Source organism: Phaethon lepturus, unplaced genomic scaffold (genome assembly GCF_000687285.1).
Source record: "Phaethon lepturus isolate BGI_N335 unplaced genomic scaffold, ASM68728v1 scaffold16532, whole genome shotgun sequence".
Lineage (NCBI taxonomy): Eukaryota > Metazoa > Chordata > Aves > Phaethontiformes > Phaethontidae > Phaethon > Phaethon lepturus.
In genome coordinates this window covers 2,270-25,255 of record NW_010522768.1, presented here as the reverse complement: position 1 = coordinate 25,255, position 22,986 = coordinate 2,270, and the positions used below count along the sequence as shown (strand labels likewise).

The 22,986-nt window shown below is 36.5% G+C and overlaps 1 protein-coding gene across 1 annotated transcript in view; it reads right to left on the bottom strand.

Annotated features, from left to right (window-relative positions):
• The window catches only part of DCAF6 (DDB1 and CUL4 associated factor 6), a gene marked incomplete at its 5' end in the record, with an annotated part of 51,880 nt that extends 29,389 nt beyond the window's left edge, over positions 1–22,491 (bottom strand). The window contains 3 exons of the mRNA XM_010281921.1: positions 18,731–18,976; positions 19,197–19,316; positions 22,398–22,491. Of these exons, the coding sequence (XP_010280223.1) occupies positions 18,731–18,976; positions 19,197–19,316; positions 22,398–22,491 (460 nt within the window). The remainder of the gene's footprint in view (positions 1–18,730; positions 18,977–19,196; positions 19,317–22,397) is intronic.
• Between the last annotated feature and the right edge of the window lie 495 nt (positions 22,492–22,986).

Here is a 22,986-nt window from a genome sequence, read left to right as displayed (position 1 = left end):
ATTTCATATTATAATAACTGTAAGCAGAAGGGGAGTACTTGCAAAACAAACTATTAATGATGTCCAAAAGCAACAGAAGTGAATAAAATTGAAAACCACTGCAACTGTGCCAAACATCTGCAGCGTATGTAGTTTTAAGGATGTTCAGTGGGCTCCTTCAAAACAGAACTGCTCAGTGACATCCATCCACCCACCACCCTTCAGTAAAACTCATGGTCACAATCTACCTAGATGCATGGCACAATTGCCATCAACACTGAAGCTGGCCTTGGGCAGGACTAAAAAGTTAACGGAATGTACCATCAGACTAAGCCTCACTAGCGAGGTGCCATTCTCTCAGAACTCAGATGGGAGAGTTTACTTAGTGTTTATTAGGCACCACTTAAAGGACTGCTAAGTAGCCTGTGTTGTCTTGCTTTTCATGAATGCTGAGCTTTTTATCTAAGGACTGTTTGGACAAAACCATGCCGTATTTTCTTTGCTTTGCAGAGTACAGAAATTGGACTATAAATATACTTGCAGTATTGGCAGCAGACTGACACATAATAAAGTAACAGCTTCAGATCATTTTTGGGCAAACATCAATTAAAATCTAACATTTGATTCAAGCACAAACCTACAACTTTCCCCCACTAAAAAGGCTATTATCAAAACAGTAATGGCTACAATACTGTCACAGGATATTCATTTTTAAAAATACAATTAAGTTATGGGAACTATGAAATAGCACATAAGAATTTAACCTAACGATCAATGCTCATATTTTTAAACTGCTGGCAGGCAGAAGCCCACTTACAGGCTCAGAACAGTGATCAGCTGCTCCAAAGAACTTTTAATATGTATTTCTACATATTCTGAAATTAAAACAAAACCACAAAAACCCTGTAGGAAACATTAATATATTTTTATGTGAAAGAGAATTAACCAATTACAACCACGATCCTAATCATACACAGGGCATGGGCCCCATTTTATACAAAGAAAAGCTCATAGCCTTTCTAAAATAAAGGTTCCAGTTACACTCTTGTTAGAGTGCAGCAAGGATAGAACTGATCAAAAGCAAGTTTTCCAGTTCCTAAAAGAAACAAATGTAAGAAAATATTTTATAGTGGCTATATAGATATTTTGAACAAAAATGACATGTTCTTTGTCGGCTAAACAGGTGCTTTCTCTACTTTTTGGCAACCTGTCAGCAAGCATCTCTTAGTATAAAAGTCTGTTCAAACTTTGAGTAGCCCTTCCTAAGCAAGTACAAATACTGATCATTCCATCATACTGCACAAGTCATCAGAAGCTGGACACTGAAAGATTAAGAAATTACACATTTGGAGAATTCTTTACCTTCTTGTAACAGGGACAGACAAGGCATATCTTTGAACTGGGAACCCAGATAGGTAAAGACAGACAACTTACTGCCTTCAACAGTCCAAGACAGCCACCAAACAATGTCTGTTGTAACTCGATACTGATATGCAACATTCAGCACAAAGCAACTTAATATTACTGACCAAAGTAACCAAACATCGCTATCCTATACTGAACCTAATTGAGTATTAGGCTTGTGTTATAAAGCTCATCTCACATTATCATGACGGTGCTTTCCTATCTTAAAATCTCAACACCAAAAAATTTAACCAAGATTAACTTCCTCTGACTACGGTTACTGTGGAAGCAATGCTCATGTTTATTCACACTCAAAAAGTTGGAAGGATTGCCGCTTACCCAAAGAGTAACTGAGAAATTATTTTTACAAATTTCTCGAGACAGTTGTTAAACCACATTGTGTAATAGCTTTTTCTTAAATCTACAATAGCACAAGGTAAAATTTGGTTTGGGTCAGTTTCTTCTTTAAGCTAGCTTTAGGGCATGAAATCCACACTAATAAAAAAAAGAAACATTTTAGAAGACAGATGAGACAAGAATCTGATAATAAACTGCACAGAATTAGTCATGTAGTTCACTATTTTATATTAAACTTACACTACTAATGAAAGCTGAATGGGAGCCTCTGAAGAAAGCTAATAAGCTTTGCCCAATACATAAAGGAACATTCTTTTAGAGAAGCCACATAAAATCCGTAAGTGGTGAACTCTTTGTTTTCAAGAACAATGGGATTGCCAAAGACTGACTAGATTAGAATGAAGCACTGTTCTCTGTCACTACTAGGTTCACCCCATGAGGCCAGATTACCACTTCACATTGACAAGAAATGAAGGGAAAAGTTGTACAGCTTCTGTGATTTAGGGGAGAGCTATTTCCAAAACTATTAATCTGATTGCAAGCTCTAGTAGGGTAATATTTGCTCCAAGAGAAAGCTGTAGCTTGTCAACACCTTACTAAACTCTATTCTAAATTCCTCAAAACTACCTTGAAACTTTAGTTAGATTTCACAGCCAAACACATTATACTTTAAAGATACTATCAACAATACAGTTTCCTTTCATATGCAACCCTGTCCTAGAACAGACACTCCCATGAAATGGTCCATTCTCCAGATGCCTACAGGAGGAAAGTACTTTTAAACTACCACCCTTAAAACTGAAAACAAAATTTCATTCATAACCTTATTTAAAAAAAAAAAACAAACCCCACAACTGAAAGAAATACCCCTCATACACACTTTCTGTCTTAGAAAATGAACCTGTGCTCATGTAGCTTTACAAAGATCGGGGCTCAACTATGAAGTGGCAAGCGCATAGGTAAGACAGCTTTACAGATTACGTTAACCTAGTTAAACTAACATTGTAAGGAACTTCAAGCTGGTTTCCCACATCTCAAATGTTGCCCCATTCACTAGTCTATTGGCAACCCCGCAAGAAGATAGATGACTTTTCATGAAGAACTTCCAAAATAATTCCTATCTAGCACTAATCATGACCTTCATAAGAAAATCAGCTTTGTACATTCTGAAGATAGGGTTATATTCTGTGTGAAAACCAAAGAGAGTTACTTCTGAAGGGAGAAAATTTGATCCAAAGAGAAGAAAATAAGTGGTGTACTTTAGAAAATAGGAATTCCATGGGAAGACTTAACACACGCAAATTCATCAGAAGCAGCTAACTTGGAGGGAAGGGTGGAGATTCCTTTATCTGGTGAGGAACAGACTGAATAAACAATGTTACACTGATACCACTCAGCATAAGGCACAATGATATCTAAGGGAAGACCGAAAATCAAATCATTCTTTGGACCAGCCTAATCTACAGCTCAAGGCATATAATTTCTTTGTCTAGATGATTCCTATACTAATTAGTGGTAGTACTGCACTTTACCGAAGGAGGCTGTACGGACCACACTGTGCCTTACAATGAAGCACAAGGTCTGAAATTCTTGAGCATGTACCTGCAGCCCTCACTATAGAACTGGAAAGCTCTGTGTGCATACCAACACTCAACCAGTTTGCCTGACTGGGAGGCAGAACTAATTAGCTGGGACACAACACATGCCAATACAGTTTCAAGGACTTACAGCACTGTTTATGAGGAACTAACTCTGCCATAGCTGACATACCAGCCTGTTCTGGGCCAGCTCAAGTATCTATGATGTGGCACTGAACAATCCAGTATGGACACTTTAACTGAAGCCTTTCAGTACTTAAAGGGGGTTTATAAGAAAGGTGGGGACAGATTTTTTAGAAGGACCTGTTGCAATAGGACAAGGGGTAATGGTTTTAAACTAAAAAAGGGGAGATTTCAAATAGATCAAAGGAAGAAATGTTTCACAATGAGGGCAGTGAAACCCTGGCACAGATTGCCCAGAGAGGTGGTAGATGCCCCATCCCTGGAAACATGCAAGGCCAGGCTGTACGGGGCTCTGAGCAACCTGATCTAGCTGCAGATGTCCCTGCTCACTGCAGGGGGGTTGGACTAGATGACCTTAAGAAGTCCCTTCCAACCCAAATTATTCTATGGTTCTATGACATCACCTTAAGGGATTACTAAACCCTTGCACTAACTTGCAAATATCTAGAAATAGCAGTAATCAGAATGGCTTCTGCGTATGTAGGAAGCACCACTAAGATAGTAGGGGATGCATACACTCATTTACACTTCAAAGTTACTGAGATAGTTCTCTGGCTTCAGGTTCCCTCTCTAATCATAACAATTCAGGCAGTACTTTACAGTCATAACATCGCCTTTAGGCTGCAACAAACCTAACAGCCACCCTCCACTATTACAAACACTGTAACAAAAAAAAAAAAAAATCCAGTGTAGATCACCGTAATCCATTTGAAACCATTTTGTACAGATGGGAATAACTTATAGCTTCTGCTGGACTGGCAGAATAATGGCATAAATTTATATGTTTGTAGTAAGTATCAAAAGATCTTTAAACCCAGAAACAGTCTTCTCTAACAAAAAAGACTGGTCCAACAGAAGACAGCTGATTCAGCACCACATTAAGAAAAAGACAGGAATAAAAAAGAAAAAGCATATATATATATATATATAAAAAGAACTGATATGACTTCCTTCACTAGCCACTTATACTGTTTTGAGATTTCTGTTCAAATATGAAATTAAACTAATGCAGTTTAACTACAAAAATCTAACTGGATCTCAGCAGATTATTCTTTCTGGTTATCATTTGGACAACAGATTTCCTAATAAGTCACCTCCATTTCCAAATTCCTAGCTTTCCAAACTAGAAGTAACATTCTTTGTCTGGTCAGGTGATCCTTACCATCACAACAGAAAAACACTGCCCTAAAACAATCAGAGAACTGGCCTACCAATAAAGTCTGGATAAACAAATGTATTCTGGTTTTAGTGTGTTTTTTTTGCGTATTAAAAAACTGAAGAGCTTTTAGGAGAGGAAACCTCTTCACATCAGTTCAAGTAATTTCTTAACACAGGAAAAATTATTAGAAAAAATTTTCAAGAGTGTATTACAACTATGAGTCTATTAAAACCATGCAATTAACAGTAGTAATACACAAACTAGTTTAAGACAACTGATCCTGCTGGAAGAGGAATCGGATGCAGATTTGGGAACTGATTTCTGGGACCAAAACTTCTGTTTTTATCTTTGTTATCAGATGGGCTTAATTCACAACTTCATGGAACAATTTATCAGTTTTCCAAAATTTTTGCAGTTGTAAGAACTTCAGTAAATGTATAGACTTTCTATGTAAATTCTAGTTTATTCTGTTCTCATCAAATAATGCTTTATTGAGTTCATAACAGAGAGCATAGCTTGACCACTAATTACAAGCAAGCTTCGCAGCTAACCCTGACTGTTGGAGTGATGTAGACTACTGAACCATGAACAATTAGCAAATTTACACACTGAGGTTTAAGGCTATTTCATCAGAAAATGTAATTCCACAAAATGAATTTATTTTGTCAATATAAAACACAGCTTGATTTTTTTCCAGTGTTCTGGCATCCTAAAATAAACCTCAATATAATAATCTCAACAGTTGCCAAACAGACTTTTTCAGAAATAGGATTTCAAAATGGCATTCTAGTTTAGAATGTGAAAGATGAAACAGCCAGCTCTTTTGTAGGATTTGAGCTACTAAATCTCTGCAGAGGCTTTGATATGGCAGTGAGCATAATGCAGAGTGTATGGAAATCTATCTTTAAATTACCATCTATCACTCATTAATTATTCAGGCATAAATATTCACTACAGATGACATTGGTTTAGCTGGAATAGGGTCACCTATGGCCCACTTCACTGCTCACAGTTTGAAGACTGATGAATAATGGGCATAGAGAAAGCTCAGAGACATTCCTTCTGGCACCAGCCCATAGGGCATCTACAGAGAAACACTAGTACTTGTTTAGCAGAAGGTGTGTAGGACAAGGAGTTACAGATGTAAGATGTACCTAAGTGCAATAGGTGCTCGAGTTACTCAGACTGTGCAAGTTTACAAAGCTGCACATCTCTCTTGCATACAGTAAATTAATTTGGCTTTACATGATTCAAAGTTACTTCAATCTTGATATTTGCACTTTGATCCAAGAAGAACCATTCAGCAAGACTGTTTATAGAATTCATTTTACATTGCATTTTAAAAAAATATTCTAAATGTCTGTAGAGTACATAAGACATTTACTGCACCTACATTGAATAAATTAAGAATTGAGCATAGGATGGCTTTTGAAAACAACCATTAACCTTACTCTGTTACTCATATTGAGAATTACATAGTTAATGAGTTTCCAGCAGATCTGCTTACAGAATTCTACTTTATGTAGATGAACAGCATTTTTAGACTGTTTATCATCATGAAAAGCAATTTCAAAAGGAAGCATTGCAATCAACTATGGCTGGGTATAGCGCATTTCCTGTCACACGCACCCTGTTGCTCATCAAGTGACATGGATCCAAGCTGTTTGTTAACCACAGAAGAAGGAGAATCTGAAACAAAAATGAGATTTCAACTTAAAACATAAGCAGCAGAGAACTGCACAGCAATGTCACGATCATATGTTAGTTTAAAATAAAAAATAAAAAGCAGCAACATAAGGAAGCTTTGGGTTTGTTTTATGAGCAGCCAGCCATATTGCATTTCCTAAGCATGACAGAAGCAAAGCTACTTGTTTCAAATTATTTTGTATTTCTTTAGGTAAACAGCCTGAAGCTTGCTGACATATTGATATTAAAAATGCCTGTCCATTACCAAAGATTTTACTGTGTTCTTCAAATTTCTAACATGTCAGGAAATGACGCCTAAAGTCTTTGCTCCAACTACTCAGTGACACAAGGATTTCAAACCATACGCTAAATGTAAATTTCAGAATTTTTATACTAGTATCTTCAATTTTTATACCTATGAGCATAAAATGTAGAAGATGAAACTGTTTACAGATATGACAGCATGGAGACTGTTTTTAAAACATTAAAGCACCAAAATACATCCCACTCATATGACAGTTCGATAGTTCTGCATTCCTAGATGCTATACCTCTGCGGCACCTGATGACTGAGAACATGTCTTCATGAGTTTATCACAGTAGCACACCAGTCAGCCTTATAAAAATCCTCATCTAATCACAGAAGGAAAAAAAAAAATTCAATCCCCCCAGCAGTTAAGCGCATTTTTTTCCACTGTACACTACCAGCTAATAACTATCACCAGCACTGTATTCATTGTGCAGACAAATGACAGATGCAATGTTCAGTATCTTCTGTGAGTCTCTTTTCCTTGTCAACTCTGAAGGCCAGATCTTATTTCGGTATTATCTTAAGATGAACTGATGTACAAAAATTAGTGCAGTATTTCAAAGATATTGGCTAGGCTACCATATCTCTGTTCCATTTGTTAATTTTCTGTTATAAGCAAACTCATGCTAAGCTAAAAGGATTTAATATCCTGTATTATAAACTGAGTCATAGTCTGCCAACGTCACAGCATGCTAAAGGAATTTTAACATAAATTTAGATCCTATACAAAGGAAAGCAATAAAACAGTACACTCTCTCCTGCAGGAAGCTCACTTCCAGGTTTGGGCCTGAATCACCAGCGTGACCTATTTTGTAGTACAGCCATACAACCTGCTAAATTGACAAAGCTGATTTAAATATATATCCTCAAATGACACTTCATTCCTAGATGCAGGTGCAAAAATCACAGTCTGTTCCTTCATTACACTGATACCTAGCATAGGGGAGGGGAGAAGGAGTGAGGAACAAGACCAGGAGAGTCTGAGGCAAGCTCAGTGTGTTTTGGAGGCTGGCTAGTTTTGGCAACTGGGCTTATACATTTTATTTCCACAACTGAGGAACATAAAATTGGTCCTGTTTTGTCTTCAGCTTTGTTCAGCCATGCCCATGCCTTGCATCAAACACACCTAAGCCAGACCACAGAATTCATCATCTAAATTTAGATGGGATGTAGCTCTTAAGTATGAGGCTTGTAACATTAATGTATTTTGGTTACCAAAACTGCAGTGTGCTTTACATATAATTTCTAAATTAGAAGAGAACTATTTACAGCAGAGGTTTTTTTTTTTAATGGACTAGTAATCCGCTTTCTAGAATGTGAATCAGAGCAAAAAGCTGGTGTAAAGATGCACCATGCCATATGATGATCTACTTGTATTCTAGCTGACTCAGCACAGGAATCAGTACGCCTCTCTCAAGGGGAGGCTGGCTTTGATCCCTGACTCATAGTTATGAAGCCCGCGATTGGAATTAACTCGTATCAAAAGTGCTAAAGGGAAGGGAGGTCTTGGACAGCACGCTGAGCAGTCTAATGACACAAGACAGCGATTCTCAGTTATGCTGTTCTTGCATACTAATTCTTTCTATAAGCTTATGTGTCTTTTTTCAAAAGTTGTATCATGCTGCCAAGCATTTTACTTGTCTGGAAAAGCTAATCTCATCAGCTCTTTATTTCAGACCAAGATGAACAGAAGAAATATGACTGAACTAACATATTTTAATTACAAACATAAGAAATTACATTTACTACCCTTATGAGCACTTCTAAATTTTATTAAGACCTCATGTTAAACAATAGTAAGTAAAAAGTAGGTATATTTTACCATGTGCATCATTCAATCAAATTAAACAAAACTGAAAAATTTTCTAGGTAGTATTTCATGCCAATGTAGGCCTAAACCTCTCACATTTCACTATTATGTTGATGTCTTCTTACAACTTTGTGAATGCATTTCAATTGCAATATGAGAATTTTTAAACAACGTATAGGAAGCATCCTAAATATTCCAATGATGTGGTTAAGAAAAGAGATCAGTTTGTAGCAATTTTAAACTCACTTTTTTTTCCAAGTCCCCTGAAGCCACAGATCACCAGCACCCCCTGAAGTGGCACTGCAGTCTGGAACCCCACACCTCAAGCAGGGAAATAAACATGACCATGAAACCAGCCTAGAGAAGTTCAGGTAAATGCCTCTTTTTTTAATATATGGCTTTGTTTTGTAAAAATTCTGAAAAAGTACTTTTATATTTCTGATAAAGCTTTTGAAAAAATTATTACCAAAACTGTGCCATATAGTTAAAAAAACAAACAAAAATCCAAACTCTTACCTGAGCCTTCACAGGCTGGGTCTGCATCCCAATGCAGTTCACCACTGGTTGTAATGTCACCAGTACATTCTAAACTGGAACACCACTTAAAGAGGGAACTGGAGATTCATAAATTTGGGAAACCTCAAACAGAAAATAGAAGATAATTTTAAAGTCAGTTATATGCTGAAGGATCTTCCTATAGTTTGGGCAATCAGCACCTGACTTCATCAAAATCTTAGCATGCCACCTCTATTGTTTTGGTTAAAAAAAAAGGTACATATAGTGGACCTTAATCTAAGAAATTAAATATTTGTTTTAATAACTAGGAATAATTGCTTTGCACAGTGAATAAGCTCTCAGTTACATATTTTGGACTTCAAATAGACATATTTCTACATCTGAGTGTTTACAAAGAAGGCAAAGAATCTAGTAATAAAAACTTCAGCCATCCCCTTGTTCTTTGCAGAAAGCTTTAAAACAGAAATGAAGGGCCAATTTGTTCCGCTAAAGACACTGACCATATAGACTTCTGAAACAACCAAAGTTTAAAAAAAAAGAATCAAGTCAACGTGCATCACAGGTTCTGCAATATATCAGCGTGCACATGTATATATCTTTGTTCCACAATAAATGTAGTCTAAATCAAATTAACTTTTCCTCAAAAAAGAAAGGTTCACATTGCTTCCTCTTTTGTGGGTAAGATTATGCATACTGACCACTACAGGAACCCCTGATGTGCATCGATCTATTTTTTCTTTTTCACTTCAAGATCAGCTGGTTCACGTTTCTGTAACTTCTCAAAAAGAGAAGTGACACAGGTAATGGCAACACATATGCAGCATTACCAGCATTGGGCAGAGCAGCAATAACAAGAGGTTAAAAAGGTTTACTTTTTTTGTAGTTTGCATATAGCACATATATACTGTTGTTTAAATACTGCACAAGATCTAAATGTTATGAAATACCACAAAAATGCAAGTCAAAACTAGGCTTTGTTGGAGAAAGTATATAATAAACCAAAAAACTTACCATAGTTCCCTAATTAAAGGGGCTATAAAAAAAAGCTGAATCTGTTCAATACCTAAGCAAAGGCTTGAAGACAAAATAGATCTGATACAGGCAGCATATACTGCTTCTAAAACCGCCAAATTTACACAATATTTATAGGAGGTATCCACTTCTATTAAACCTGTAAAAGCTTTCAGCTCTTGACATTTTCTACTGGTAATTTCTTACATGGCTGGAGTATTTTTTCTCCAGCTTGTGTCTACAGCTATAATTGAGCTTCTGTGATTGCAAAGATAAGGATTCAAAATTAAATACAGGTCAAAGGAAATGGCCTTACTTTCACACTGAATTCCCCAAAAAATTGCAAGTGTAAATTATACAAGTTTTGTCAGAATAGGGACTGAGAACTTGCAGCCCTGGGCCAGAGGCTATGACACCATTTCACACAGTGGAAGACACATTTTGGGGTGTAGTTTGTTGTTTGAAAATTTACAACTAGTACGTGCCTGAAAACTGAACAACTTCCTCAAGACAGAGCAGCAAAGACAACCTTGCAATTAAAAAATTTTTTTTTAAAAAAGGTATTGTCTCTGTATGGGAATTTATTATTAAAAAAACCCCTAAGAACTACTTTTTTTCCTACCACATTTCTGAAATGTCAACTTACCACGGGGTTGGAAAACAATTGTCTCCATGGAAAACCAAGAGACCAAAAATCTGCACCTCTGGTTTTCCAAAGAAATAGATTGTGGATACACATCTTCCAAAAATAAGTCTTGGGAGGTCAGAAAAAGGGAACAAAACAAAGTAGCTTGCATAAAAAGAAATGAGCAAACAAAGAACATTTCCATGTGCAGAGTGCAGAAATCTTAAATAGTAAATAGACAACGCAAAGGTGATTTGGATTCCCCAGTCAAAAGAAAGGAGTCTCATTTGTTCCCTCCCATAATATGGGAAGGAGGAATACAATGAAAGAAGCTGATGAAGCACAACAGGAATTTCTTCTATTTATACATACAAGTAGAAAGGAAAAGATGTAATCTTTTATGAAATTTCTTGAGGAATAATTGACTGAACAGATTAATTATTTAGATTCGAATTTTTAATTTTAAATCTTCCACTGTCTATAATGCTGAAGGTAACAAAACTACCTGAAAGGGGGTTGTGGCAACGAGGGTGTTGGTCTCTTCTCCCAAGTAACTAGTGATAGGACAAGAGGAAATGGCCTCAAGTTGCGCCAGGGGAGGTTTAGATTGGGTATTAGGAAAAATTTCTTCACCGAGAGAGTGGTCAGGCATTGGAACAGGCTGCCCAGGGAGGTGGTGGAGTCGCCATCTCTGGAAGTGTTCAAAAAACGTGTGGATATGGCACTTCAGGACATGGTTTAGGGGACATGGTGGCGCTGGATTAATGGTTGGACTTGATGATCTTGAAGGTCATTTCCAACCTAGTGATTCTGTGATTCTGTGAAACTCCACCAATAAGACCAAGGAGCAAAAAGATACACATCCTAATGAGCTGGAGGTCAGGCAGCAAAACTGTTCCCCCTTCCTCTCCCCAAAAATAAATGTTTCCAGACTGCTGAGTGAATCTATCTTTCAAAGCAATTATTTAATAAGTAAAATGGTTAAATTTGCAAATTCATTGTCATCACATGAAGAATGAGGTAAATATTTGCATATTAGTTTCCTCAAAGGCTATGTATGTGTTCTGTGTTTCCCTGGTGATCCCAAACAAAACAATCAAACCTTCCCATTAGTTTCCTTAAAATCTGAAGCACATGGGAACTCAAAACTCCAAGAAACAGTGATGGGGGATCCAAGCTAATTACAAGACGTCTCTGACCCCCAGTCAAAGAAATTACTCATTGTAAAACTTCAAATTTGTGTCAGTATGGATCCTACAGTATGCTGACCCACAAGAAACTGGGAGTGAAGAATTACACTGCATACTTGAAGGAGCACTAAGAACAAGATGGGTGAGACAGTATCAAGTGAAACCTAGACCAACACATACTTCAGAGGTAGTAAAATATCCACAGATATACCTCCAGGTGAAAATTCTACAGACATGGTTGTAACCAAACTTTTTTTCCAATTTCAAATCAACAGGAAACAATTTTGTTAAAAAGTTTTTAAGTCATTTCAAAAAGAAAATAGAAGATCAAGATCTACTGACTGTAAGTGTTACAGTTTTGCCTCTATCAATACATATCTTTGAGTTAACAAATTCTGACGTTCAGTTTGCTGAAAAAGATTCATAGCTTTTTGGTAGGGTTTTGCTGGCAGGCAATTGCAGCCACCTACAAGAACACTGCTACCATTGTTTTTATGGCCGCCATCCCTAAGCTAAGCACACAGCCCTCCAGGATTTACTGGTTGCCAAACATTCTGAAAACTCACTATAGAATTTTCTAGTGTAGCAAGTTACTCAAAATTCAATTCACTAGCCACTGTTATATCAAATTGTTCTTTAAGACTCCAGATAAACTAATAGATTGAACCACAGCAAGTTAAGCTGTGAACATGACACAAACCTTGTAAGTAATTTAGCCACACCTCAACTGTCACAGAATTTATCTGTAGACAACACGTTGCTAGACATTACTTCTCAACACAAGATATGCTGATTTTTCACCGAGCATACAGCTCACTCGTTTTTACATGATGCCATGACAATGTTTGCTTCAAGTTTATGCTTTAGGGATTACCTCTTTACTCATATGCATGCTTCTACCCTAACTTTCTCAAATACATCTCTTTTCATTATAAAGATCTCTGAGGCTCAATAAGACAAGAGAAAGAGGATGGTGAAATGAAAAGTCAGTCTGTTCAAAAAAGGAGAGCATTTCTGGGGACTTTGTTTTGTTACAAGTGTTTTCACTATACTTACTGTAAAACCATAGCATCTAAGAGTGCCAAAATACAGTTTTACTGAATTGTTACCCTGATTTAGAACATAAGCTAAACAAAAGCCAAGTCTTAAATATTACTATTGGATACAATTACACACTTGAAATTGCATTTTGTTGTTAAGTACCTTACTCTATTCAGGACACAGCAACTTCTTGCTCAACTGCTCTATCAAACATTGCACATACCCGATACCATGCATTTAGGAAACTTTCTCCATATATTATCATTTAGCTATATAATCCAAACATGTTAGATAAATTAAAATTGTCAATATTACTTTTTCCCTAAGCATGTGATGATGAACACCATCACATGCAAGGTAAGACAAGCAGCAAATGCATTAACTGTCTTGTTCTGGAAAAGAAGCATCTCAGCAAACAACAGCAGCACAAACTATAACTACGTTAGCTGCTTAAGAAACCTTGACAAATGACAACCTGATGTCTGAGGGTCCTGTGAGGAGCCCTTAGAGGAGGACTGATCAGAGGACGACGACTGTGGCGCTGAACCCTCAGCTAGCTCTCGCTGTCTCTGTTGTTCTGCCTTCTTAAGCCTCAGTCGCTGTAGACCCCTACGGATTATAGCTAACTCAGGTCCCATTAACTCTGACAAACAGGGAGGGGCTAGGGAGGAAAAAAAGAAGTATGTAAAAGAAAGAAACATTGAACATACAACATACAGAACAGGGAGCAGGGATGGGGGGGACTGACCAAAGAGAGAAGCAACAGATACTAAGTGTAATTACAGTGAAAAAAATTATGTAAATCATTTACTAACATCCAGAAATTATAAAATGAAGTATTGACATTGTTTTTCTCTTCCTAAATGCATGAATCACAGGACTTAAAAGTTCAGAATTCATGCCATACAATACATCCCTCCCTACCCCCCATCTCCCAACACTTAAAGCATTTCACAAAGAATTATTTAATTAAATAGATAGATCCTGACTGATTCAAAGCCAAGCAAACAACACAAGTATTCATTTTCATGTTCCTAGCACACATAACAAATGAGAATATCCATGGTATAAAATTATGCAACTGTGGTCTACAGGTAAGTTTTCAAAATGAATGTGATAGCTTCCTGATGTAAAAAAAAAATTGGTACAATTTTGATCAAAACAAACCTGTGAAGAGTAAACTGGGACTACTGAAATAGGTAGCAGAACAGCATCTAACCAAAAAATATACTTTACTATGAACTCATTCCCATTGGGTGAGAATTCAAAGTCTGAAAACATTAAGTGGTCCTACAGAGAAAGTAATTTATTGGATCATAAACAATTCTTAGTATCATTCTCTTAACAAACTATTCTTTCAGTTCCATCTTTAGAGACTTCACAGTTTTCATCATTTTAATATTTATTAATTTGTCAGTTATACCATTTTGGCATATACCAGTCCACTGCCTGATTAACAGTTTTTTATTCTTTCCATGCTCTTTGCAAATTTCATCCACTTACTTCTCTTTATACAACACAGAGTGTGTCTTTATTAGCAATAGCCGAAGCACAACATAGATATGAACCACTGAATTACTCTCATCTATAATATAGTAGGGTAGAGAAGCTAATTTAGACTCATATTCACATCAGATGCTCTAGTTAGTTCTGCTATAAACTGCTAGCCTAGACCTATCCTGAAAGTATTTATATCAAGGGTACTCTGGAATATTTTGTAGATATGAGAAAATCTGCAAAGAAAAAAAAATTCAGTACTATGAAATGTTAAATTCTAGGGAGCATTACATTGGCATATAAACTTTCATTCAAGCAAAAGCTTTACAAATGTTCTGTAACCCTTATTCACTCAGTGAAGCAAGCAAATTTTAGAAGTTCTTTCATAAAAAGAAACAAACACAAAGACAGAATCCAATCATTCAAAAATTAGTGGCAGGCACCAGTTAGTATCAAATAGCCATGAGCTCTAATGTCCTCAGTCTAATATCACTTCTGGGAAATATATCCTGCCAGTTTATGGCTGATGAGGTCTAACAAGAAGGAAAAAGATATACTTCCTAGAAGGAATATGGCATCAAAGAGATTTGCTATGAATACTTTTCATCTGCCATGAACATTTACGGAAATGAGAACACCAGTCTAGAAAATGCTTTTAAGTTCATTTCAATGTTGTCTAAAATTGCAGCTTTCAGTACTTGCTGCTGATTCTGTTCCACTCAGCCCAGAGACAGTTACAATTTAAGAAGTAACAAGAACTACAATTCAAAATGTAAAGAGATAACTACTATCCTGAATATGTTCAGTGACTACACGTTTTAACACATTTCAAAATCTCTAAGCAAATGTTTATTTTGCCAGCAAATGGAGTGAGGAAATAGAAATGGAAATTGAAAAAAAACAGCTATTGCCACTTTCCCATTGAAAATTTAAAAGCAGGGTTACCCTATATCAGAACACATATTAAGATTAAGCTTTGCCTTAATTTGTCAATTGCCACCCTAACTCTCATCCCAGTGGTACTGATGCGTATGTGGAATATTACTTATGGGGAAAAAGCATTATTATATTTCACAGTTTGTTGTATTTGATGTTTATTCAGCGTTTAAAATTACAGCATCTTAAAACTAATGTAAAAAATGAATTAATGGTTTCCACTGAACGGGCCAAGCAGGGCAAGAAAATAAATTTGTAATTTTTCCCTTAGTGACAAGCATGAAAATCTCCAGCAATTGTTCTGTCTCATTATAAAAAAACCCCACAAACCATTATTCAAATATACTGACAAGAACAGGCTACTGATATTTTGCACTGACCTTGTTGATTATTTCCAACTTACTCAAATGTTCCAACTGTATTCTTCTAGAATATACATTCTGATAAAGAGACTTATCCCAGCAAGCTCCAGCACTGAACCATTTTTGTACTGACTATTTTGAACATGTACATTTTTTAAAAGAGATGAAGTAATTCAGATGTAGAAGCTCAAATGCTCACCACATGGCATTTTCTGGAACATCAGACCAACAATATATTTGAATTATAATACATCTGCAAAGGTATTGCTATTTCAAAGGCAGGATCACTACCAGCAGTAGTGATCAGTACAGAAATCTGTAGAAATGATTTAGGGAAAGCTGTTTATAAGCCTGTTCCATTCCATAGTATGAATTCATGCTCCAATTCTAAATAAGTCATTACCCGAAAACATATTCTTCATTTGCTAACTCTTTGCTACAATATTAAAACTTGTATCCACCACCACTTTATGCAAAACGATGGCTGAACACCTCTCATTTTCATTCTTCCAACTTCCAAAATATTTCCCCAGTCATCCATCTTTTACAACACACCTCTACCTCGTCTTCCTACTCAACCCCATTGTATTTAAAATACTAATTCCTATTATCACTTTCCCTATCCTGTCACCTCAAAAAGCAGCAGGTTTTATTCACCTCTAAGCGCAGCTAAACAAACTCGGGGAATCCTGTCAACAAGGAGTGCAGTGTTTTCACATTTATAGACTAGAGACTGAGAATAAATAAAATCTCATAACTCAGCACCACCATGGGTTACATAAGCATACAAACATTGCAAAATGGAAATCCACATTCAAGCCTACCCATTCATAAACCCACTGCCACTGCTCTGCTGTGACCTTTTCCCTCTGCCCAGGAGCTTCCTCTCTCCCTGAACTTGCCCAAAGACTAGTTTTACAGTAACTTAAGTGTTTTAAAAGCAGTGCAAACTAGACAAGATGCTTACTAGATGTACAAACATATAGTACTATTAAGTTTACTCCCACAAGAGACAATTTAAAGATGATACCTTGTCCTAACACTAAAATTTGCATACAGCAATAAAGCATAGCAGCTAAAGTTTTGTTTGTTTCTGTGGGTTTGGGGGTGGGTGGGTAGGGTGATGGTGACTTTTTTGGATTTTTTTGAAGAATCAGCAGCCAATCTGACACCCTGTTTAGGTGTAGTCAAAAAAACCTATCACACATTATACAGTAAATTAGAAAGTATCACTGTCTGTCAACAAAACAGTCACCACTATCCCTTGCAAAACTGAATATGTGGAGAGTCTTAAGCCCGAAGTAACACTGGGAAAGAGGAAATGCTCTTGGAGAAGAGCTGAATTAAGAAATAACAACTTCAAATTCATGCTAGCAGAATAAACTTTTACTTAGAAATTCAGACAAATTCATAGAAAAACGAGAAAAACACTTTTTCTAGTCAGCATGCATTCTTTAAAATGCAGGATAGAAAATGCATCATAATTCCAGAAACGCTCTCTAGTGCATTATCATTATCCAGTCCACAAAGTTTCAATGACAGAGCTTGAAGCAATTATTTTTAATATGGGACATACTCTCCTGGCCAGTGTAAGTTCCAGAATATACCATACACTTAAAAAAAAAAAATCAAAACGAACCGTTGGTAATGGTATGTGTGTGCTTTGGTGGTTATTCCTCTGTACCAAAGATGCTGGCAGCTAAATTGGGTTACACTGAGTTAGAGTAGACCCCTTAACTAATTTCTTTTGTTTGTATTGTGAAAAACTTGAGATTGCAGCAAGCTGACACCAATACTAATAAAAACCATAGATAACTAAAAGCCTCTGCTAATAAATAGATTTTCTAGCATTCACTTATTCTAGAAATAGTATCTGGACTGTATGTATTATCATGTTTCTGCTCACTGTTTATTTCCTCTAAGTAAGTATCAGACTAGTTGCAAGGTTTGATAGGGCGAGAATGATACATTTAATGCATTTCAACTTAAGTCTTTAGCTTCCCTGTCTCTTAGATACCTAATCATTCCTCAACCATCCCAAAGATTTTGGCTGCAGCAGCCACAATACACAGAATGGCACACTTTTCCCTAAGAAATACCCATCTCTCCTTTACTCCAGAACATCCAATTCGGGGCCTGAAGATGCTATCAGTCATCTTTTCCAATGACAAAGACCTTGATTTTTTACAACAGAATTGGTACAAGACAAAAGGTGCATTTATACAAAAAACAGGGGATTTTAAAATAAGCAAGTCTGAACCTGTAGGTATTTCAGATCATGTCAGCCTTTCCATCACAACTGTGAGGCCTAGAAACTCACTTTAAAAAGGCAAAAATAAACTCTTGTGCAAATATTTAACTCTAAAGGCTGTGGCATCTTTTCCTGCATAGAGATGGAAAAGGGCAAGCCAAAGCAGAAGGTGCTCTTTTACTACCCAACTGTAGTTTCTGACATTGACAGTGGAATATACTTTCTTCTTTTTCCCACAATAAGAATGTAAGTCTGTATTAAATACAGATGAGTTGCTTCAAGATATACAAACTTAAAAATCAGTATGTAGTGTAATTCATTAACCAAGAATGGAATATCACACAAGGTGAGCCCTGTCTATCCAGATACTTTTGAGAAGCAAAAAAATAACGTTGCTTCCTGCTGAAGGAGACATTCTCTTCTTCCTCTGATTACAACAGGCATAGGATCTGCTATTCATTGCACTGATGCTGCTATAGCCAAATCACAGTTGAAGGCGGCATGATGTTACTTATACTCCATGAAGAGAACGATAAGCTTAGAAAAAACAAGAAGTAACTTTTTTATTTCTACTTCAGAAGACAATACTGGTTATCTCCTTTGAGATTCCTTCTTCAGACAAACATATACAGTTGATGGTTTTACTCTCTCTTTAAACCACAGCTGCAGTCACTTGGTAACTATTAAATACCTAGTCTCATTGAGGATGTGCAAGAAAAAACAGATTAAGATCAATTACCCAAAATACCCTAAAATAAAATTGTTTCTTATTGAATGCATTTTTCATAAACAATGACAAGATGGATTTCTTCTCACCAGACTGATGGAGCACAGGTTGAGCTGAGGCCCCTAAAGAAGGCCTTTGTTCATTATCAGGAGAGGACAATAATGAAGTTGAAGGGGGACTTTCTGTTGAAGATGATGTTGAAGGAGCTTGGGCTGACATTGTAGAAGAGGAAGATGATGGAGGTTGTTCAGAACCATCTACTTCCATTGCAGTTTCTGATTCTGTACTAGGTGGCGCGTTATTAGTAGCAGGAGCATCTGTCCGATTAGTCCCACCTTTGATCAAAATGAAAAACAGGAGCCCAAAGTTAAACTTACTCTATTTCTAAAGATCCCTTTTGCATTACCATTCATACAGCAAACAAGTGTGCTCAGTTCTTTGGAGTACACTAAAAATTTTTTAGTTTACACCTCGAAGGCTGATATTCAAGGCCTGTACATCCAATATAAACATACTTTCTGTTACAATTATTGTTCTTGAAAAGAAGGAGATCACCTCTGGACCGTGATCTTCCTCGTCCTCGATTGCTTTGAGCAACTTCACTAGCTTCTTCAAACCATCTTGACAGCATGTCTGACATCCTCTGCATTAGAGAGACATTAGGACTTTGCTCCCCTGTAAAACAAGTAATGCTAAAGTTTTATCTAACAGTTTACAAAAGTGCTCATTTTCCCCCCCATTTCTTCTTCCATAAAAAGAACTCTGTACTGTAAGCTACATAACTAGTAATCCCCTGAACCATCTCCTTTTTTCAGCACAACAGTCCACCAAGAATTGGCAGGTGAACACAGGACCACATAAAAGCCAACACTGCTTCCTCTTTTTCTGTTTTACAATTACCTGGAGCTTTTGTACACACTACATTGTGAAATTTATGTAATTCAGTTTTAAATGCTGGTTAAATAAGTTAAGAAAGTCTAGATTTTTATGTTTTTCCAGATAATTATAAAATAGCCGATCTTATCATTAAACAATGAAAGAGCAAAAAGACTAGCAAAAATTAGCACGATGTTTTTAACATTTCCACAACGCTTCTACGTGACTTACATTTTCCTCATAAGCACAATTTAATACAGCAGCAGAGTTCTCTTAAGGTTTTTCATTTGTATCAAGTGTCAGGATTGCAAAGACTCTCAAGCGGCAAAATCTTCAACATACTTTCTTTCAACATAACTCAAAACATCTTCTTCTCATTTTATTTCTGGTTTTACTACATATGAAACAAAATTTGTTTCAAGAGAGAAGATTGGAAAAATTCCATTTATAAAGGGCTCAAATAGAATATTGGAATCTTTAAGTGGTTTTTGTATTCTGTGAAATGTGGTGGGTGTTTTGGGTTTTTTTGTTTGTTTTTATTGTTGTTTGTTTGGTTTGTTTTTTTTAACATATTGGCATCTTCCAATAGAAGACCATTCCACTGGACTGGACCAGCCCACTCAGGCTGAAGTAAGAACTTCTGCTGGTCCTCTAGCCAGTTTGGAAGTATGCGGTGTTTAAGCAACTTTTGGAAAAGTTTTGTAACTGAAGACCTTAAGAAATAGAATCCCTGTGAAGTACAATTACTTATTGAAAAAACCCTATGCGAATAATATGCAACACCCTGCATACAAGAGCTAACACTGAAAGATTCTGGAGAGTACATGGGAAGAACTTGCACAGTGACAATATGCCTCTCACAGATCAGTGCTGCTACCCGCACAGGTGTTATAAAAACTGAAAGACTAATCAAATATCTGGAGCAACTGATTATCTTTCAGGACAGCATATAATCTTCACTGCTAGGATATAGCTTGAATATATCATCTCTAGACCTTGCTTTTAGATTATTTGCTTGAGTTTAAAAGACATTGTTGGGAACGGAGAAGGAAAGGCGAACACACCAACCCACCCCCCCAAAAAACAATGCCCCTTGATCTGACCCCAATGCCCTTGTCTATCCTCATTTCCACACTGCAGGTCTCTGACCCTCCCCTGGGATCCCTCATTGCCTTCCTGTACCCCAGGCAGAGGAGCTCTGACCTCAGAAGCTTAAAGCACAAAAAATGGAATGCAACAGCTGAAGAAAACAGACAAAAGGTGGTTAATGATGGGAAGAGAGGACAATGAACAGTTAACAGAAAAATAGGTCACAGGTCACCACATGCCTAACTAATGCGATACAGCTATTCTCTCTCAGTCACTATAGAGTTGCATCAAAAAATGCACAGTAAAGATACTGAAGCTTTGTTTTGAGAAAAAAAAAAAATCTAGCCAATGTCTATACTGGAGGAGTCCTTTTCTCAGGCTTTCTTTTCTCCCCAGATTTACTTGCTATTATGGGGAAATCACAGCTAGAAGGACACTGAAAAATAATTTAGATAAAAAGTAACTCTGTGCAAAGGTAAAGCCACAACTAATTTTTATGGGAAAAACCTGCAACAAAAATGATAGCCAAGATGCCCCTAATATCAGGGGGTATACAAATAAGGTTTGTGGAATGAAAGCACCAAGCAAGCAGAATGTAAACTTGTTCATAACCAAATCCTGTGATATTAGAATAAGAAGGCACATGATAAAACTGAGAGAGCAGTTTAAAAGAAAGGAAAGTATTTCTTTACACAGTGGGCACTGAACTTCTGGATTTTTTGCCATAGGAAATATTATCAACAGGTTCAATAAAGTATCACAGAAATTCACAGGCAATAGAACCATAAACAGATTCTAAAGGAACGGATGGGAAGGTATGCTCTAATGTTTCTAATCTAGTAATTCCGAGTACTGGGGGAGCAACAAAGACAACAGATTAAGGTAAGAGGACAGCCTCATGTTTGCTCCCTAAACAGCATCTCCTATTGCCTGTGTCAGATACAGAATCCTACTCTACATGGACCATTAGTCTGATACAACTAGACACTTCTATTCTAGTTTGGGGAATCGGGAAGATAAGAAAACCAACACAGAAAATCTGGAACGGGAAATGGTAGGCAGAAAAAGGAGACAGATTTAAGGGAACCAGAACAAATACTTGTATGCCCACAACCTGTCAGATTTAAATAGAAACACACCATTAGATGAAGAGTAAGATGAGTGACAAAGCATCCTCTGCCCTGCTTTGGTATCCTATTTTCTGACACTAAAGCATAGCTTTGTGAATGTTCTATCTACTGAAACCTCAGGTAATTCAGTAATATATTACAAACATGAAAATATAAGCATAAAAATTTAGTCACTACATGTGTTTTATAAAACAAGTGAAAGATGCAATATTAGAATCCTATTGCTTTGAATTCCAGTCCCCTAATGTAACCGTTGCAGAGCACTTAATTTGTGACTTTGATTGCATATGAGGCTTGACTACAAAAAGGGAAATACGTATTTGTGTTATTACATGACCAACAACAATGAAGTAAGCTCCCCTTGATTTACAACAGCCTAGCTGAAGCAACATAATTTTTTTGGTAAAAATATTTTCAATTTAGACATTTTTAAAAGTCACTGTAGAATAGCAGTTCTGTGTTAAATTCTAAGAAAACCATCTTAACACCTGGCTGATTCTTAAAACATGGACAGTTTAATCTGAAGCACTTAAATATTTCAGGAATGCTTAAGAAAAATTGGAAAATAAAACCAAAACCAAACCAATCACCAACAAAAAAACAACCAAAACAAAACACATGAGCAAAGACAATAACCCCACTCCAACTGCAAACACTTTACCATCTCTTTCTCGTTCACTCTCAGGCCTTGCTCTTGGTCCAGTATCTGACCAATCCCCTCTCAGTCGCAAACGTTTAACAGGAGGTTGCCGTAACTAAAAGAAAAAAGAAAAGAGAAAGGCATTACAAAGCTATTTATGTTGGACAGTACAGAATTCCAAGTCTAAACATAAATTTTCTCAAGTTACATAAATTTGTTCATGTCACATAGAAATGGAATGTCAGCCATATGTTTGTATCAACCATGAATAAGCACAAGACTGTATCAATAGAATGCAAGAGTTTTAGCTACACAGAAGTTCAACAGTCTAAATCAATGACTCAGAACTAATACAGCTTTTATTTTATGCAATACTAACTTTACTACATTAATCGAGGCTTTCTAGACTGAACAGTAATAAAGGTTTTCCAGAATTCAGCAAAAATATTCACCTCCATGTTAAAAACTACACAGCAGCTTCAGTTTCATTAAACGTGGATTTGCAATTAAGCAAAAGGAAAAAACAATCAGACATTAATAAAACAATGACAATTTATGAAAATAAACTTTAGTTTACTTTTTTAACCTGTGGGGTTTTTGACTTTTTGTA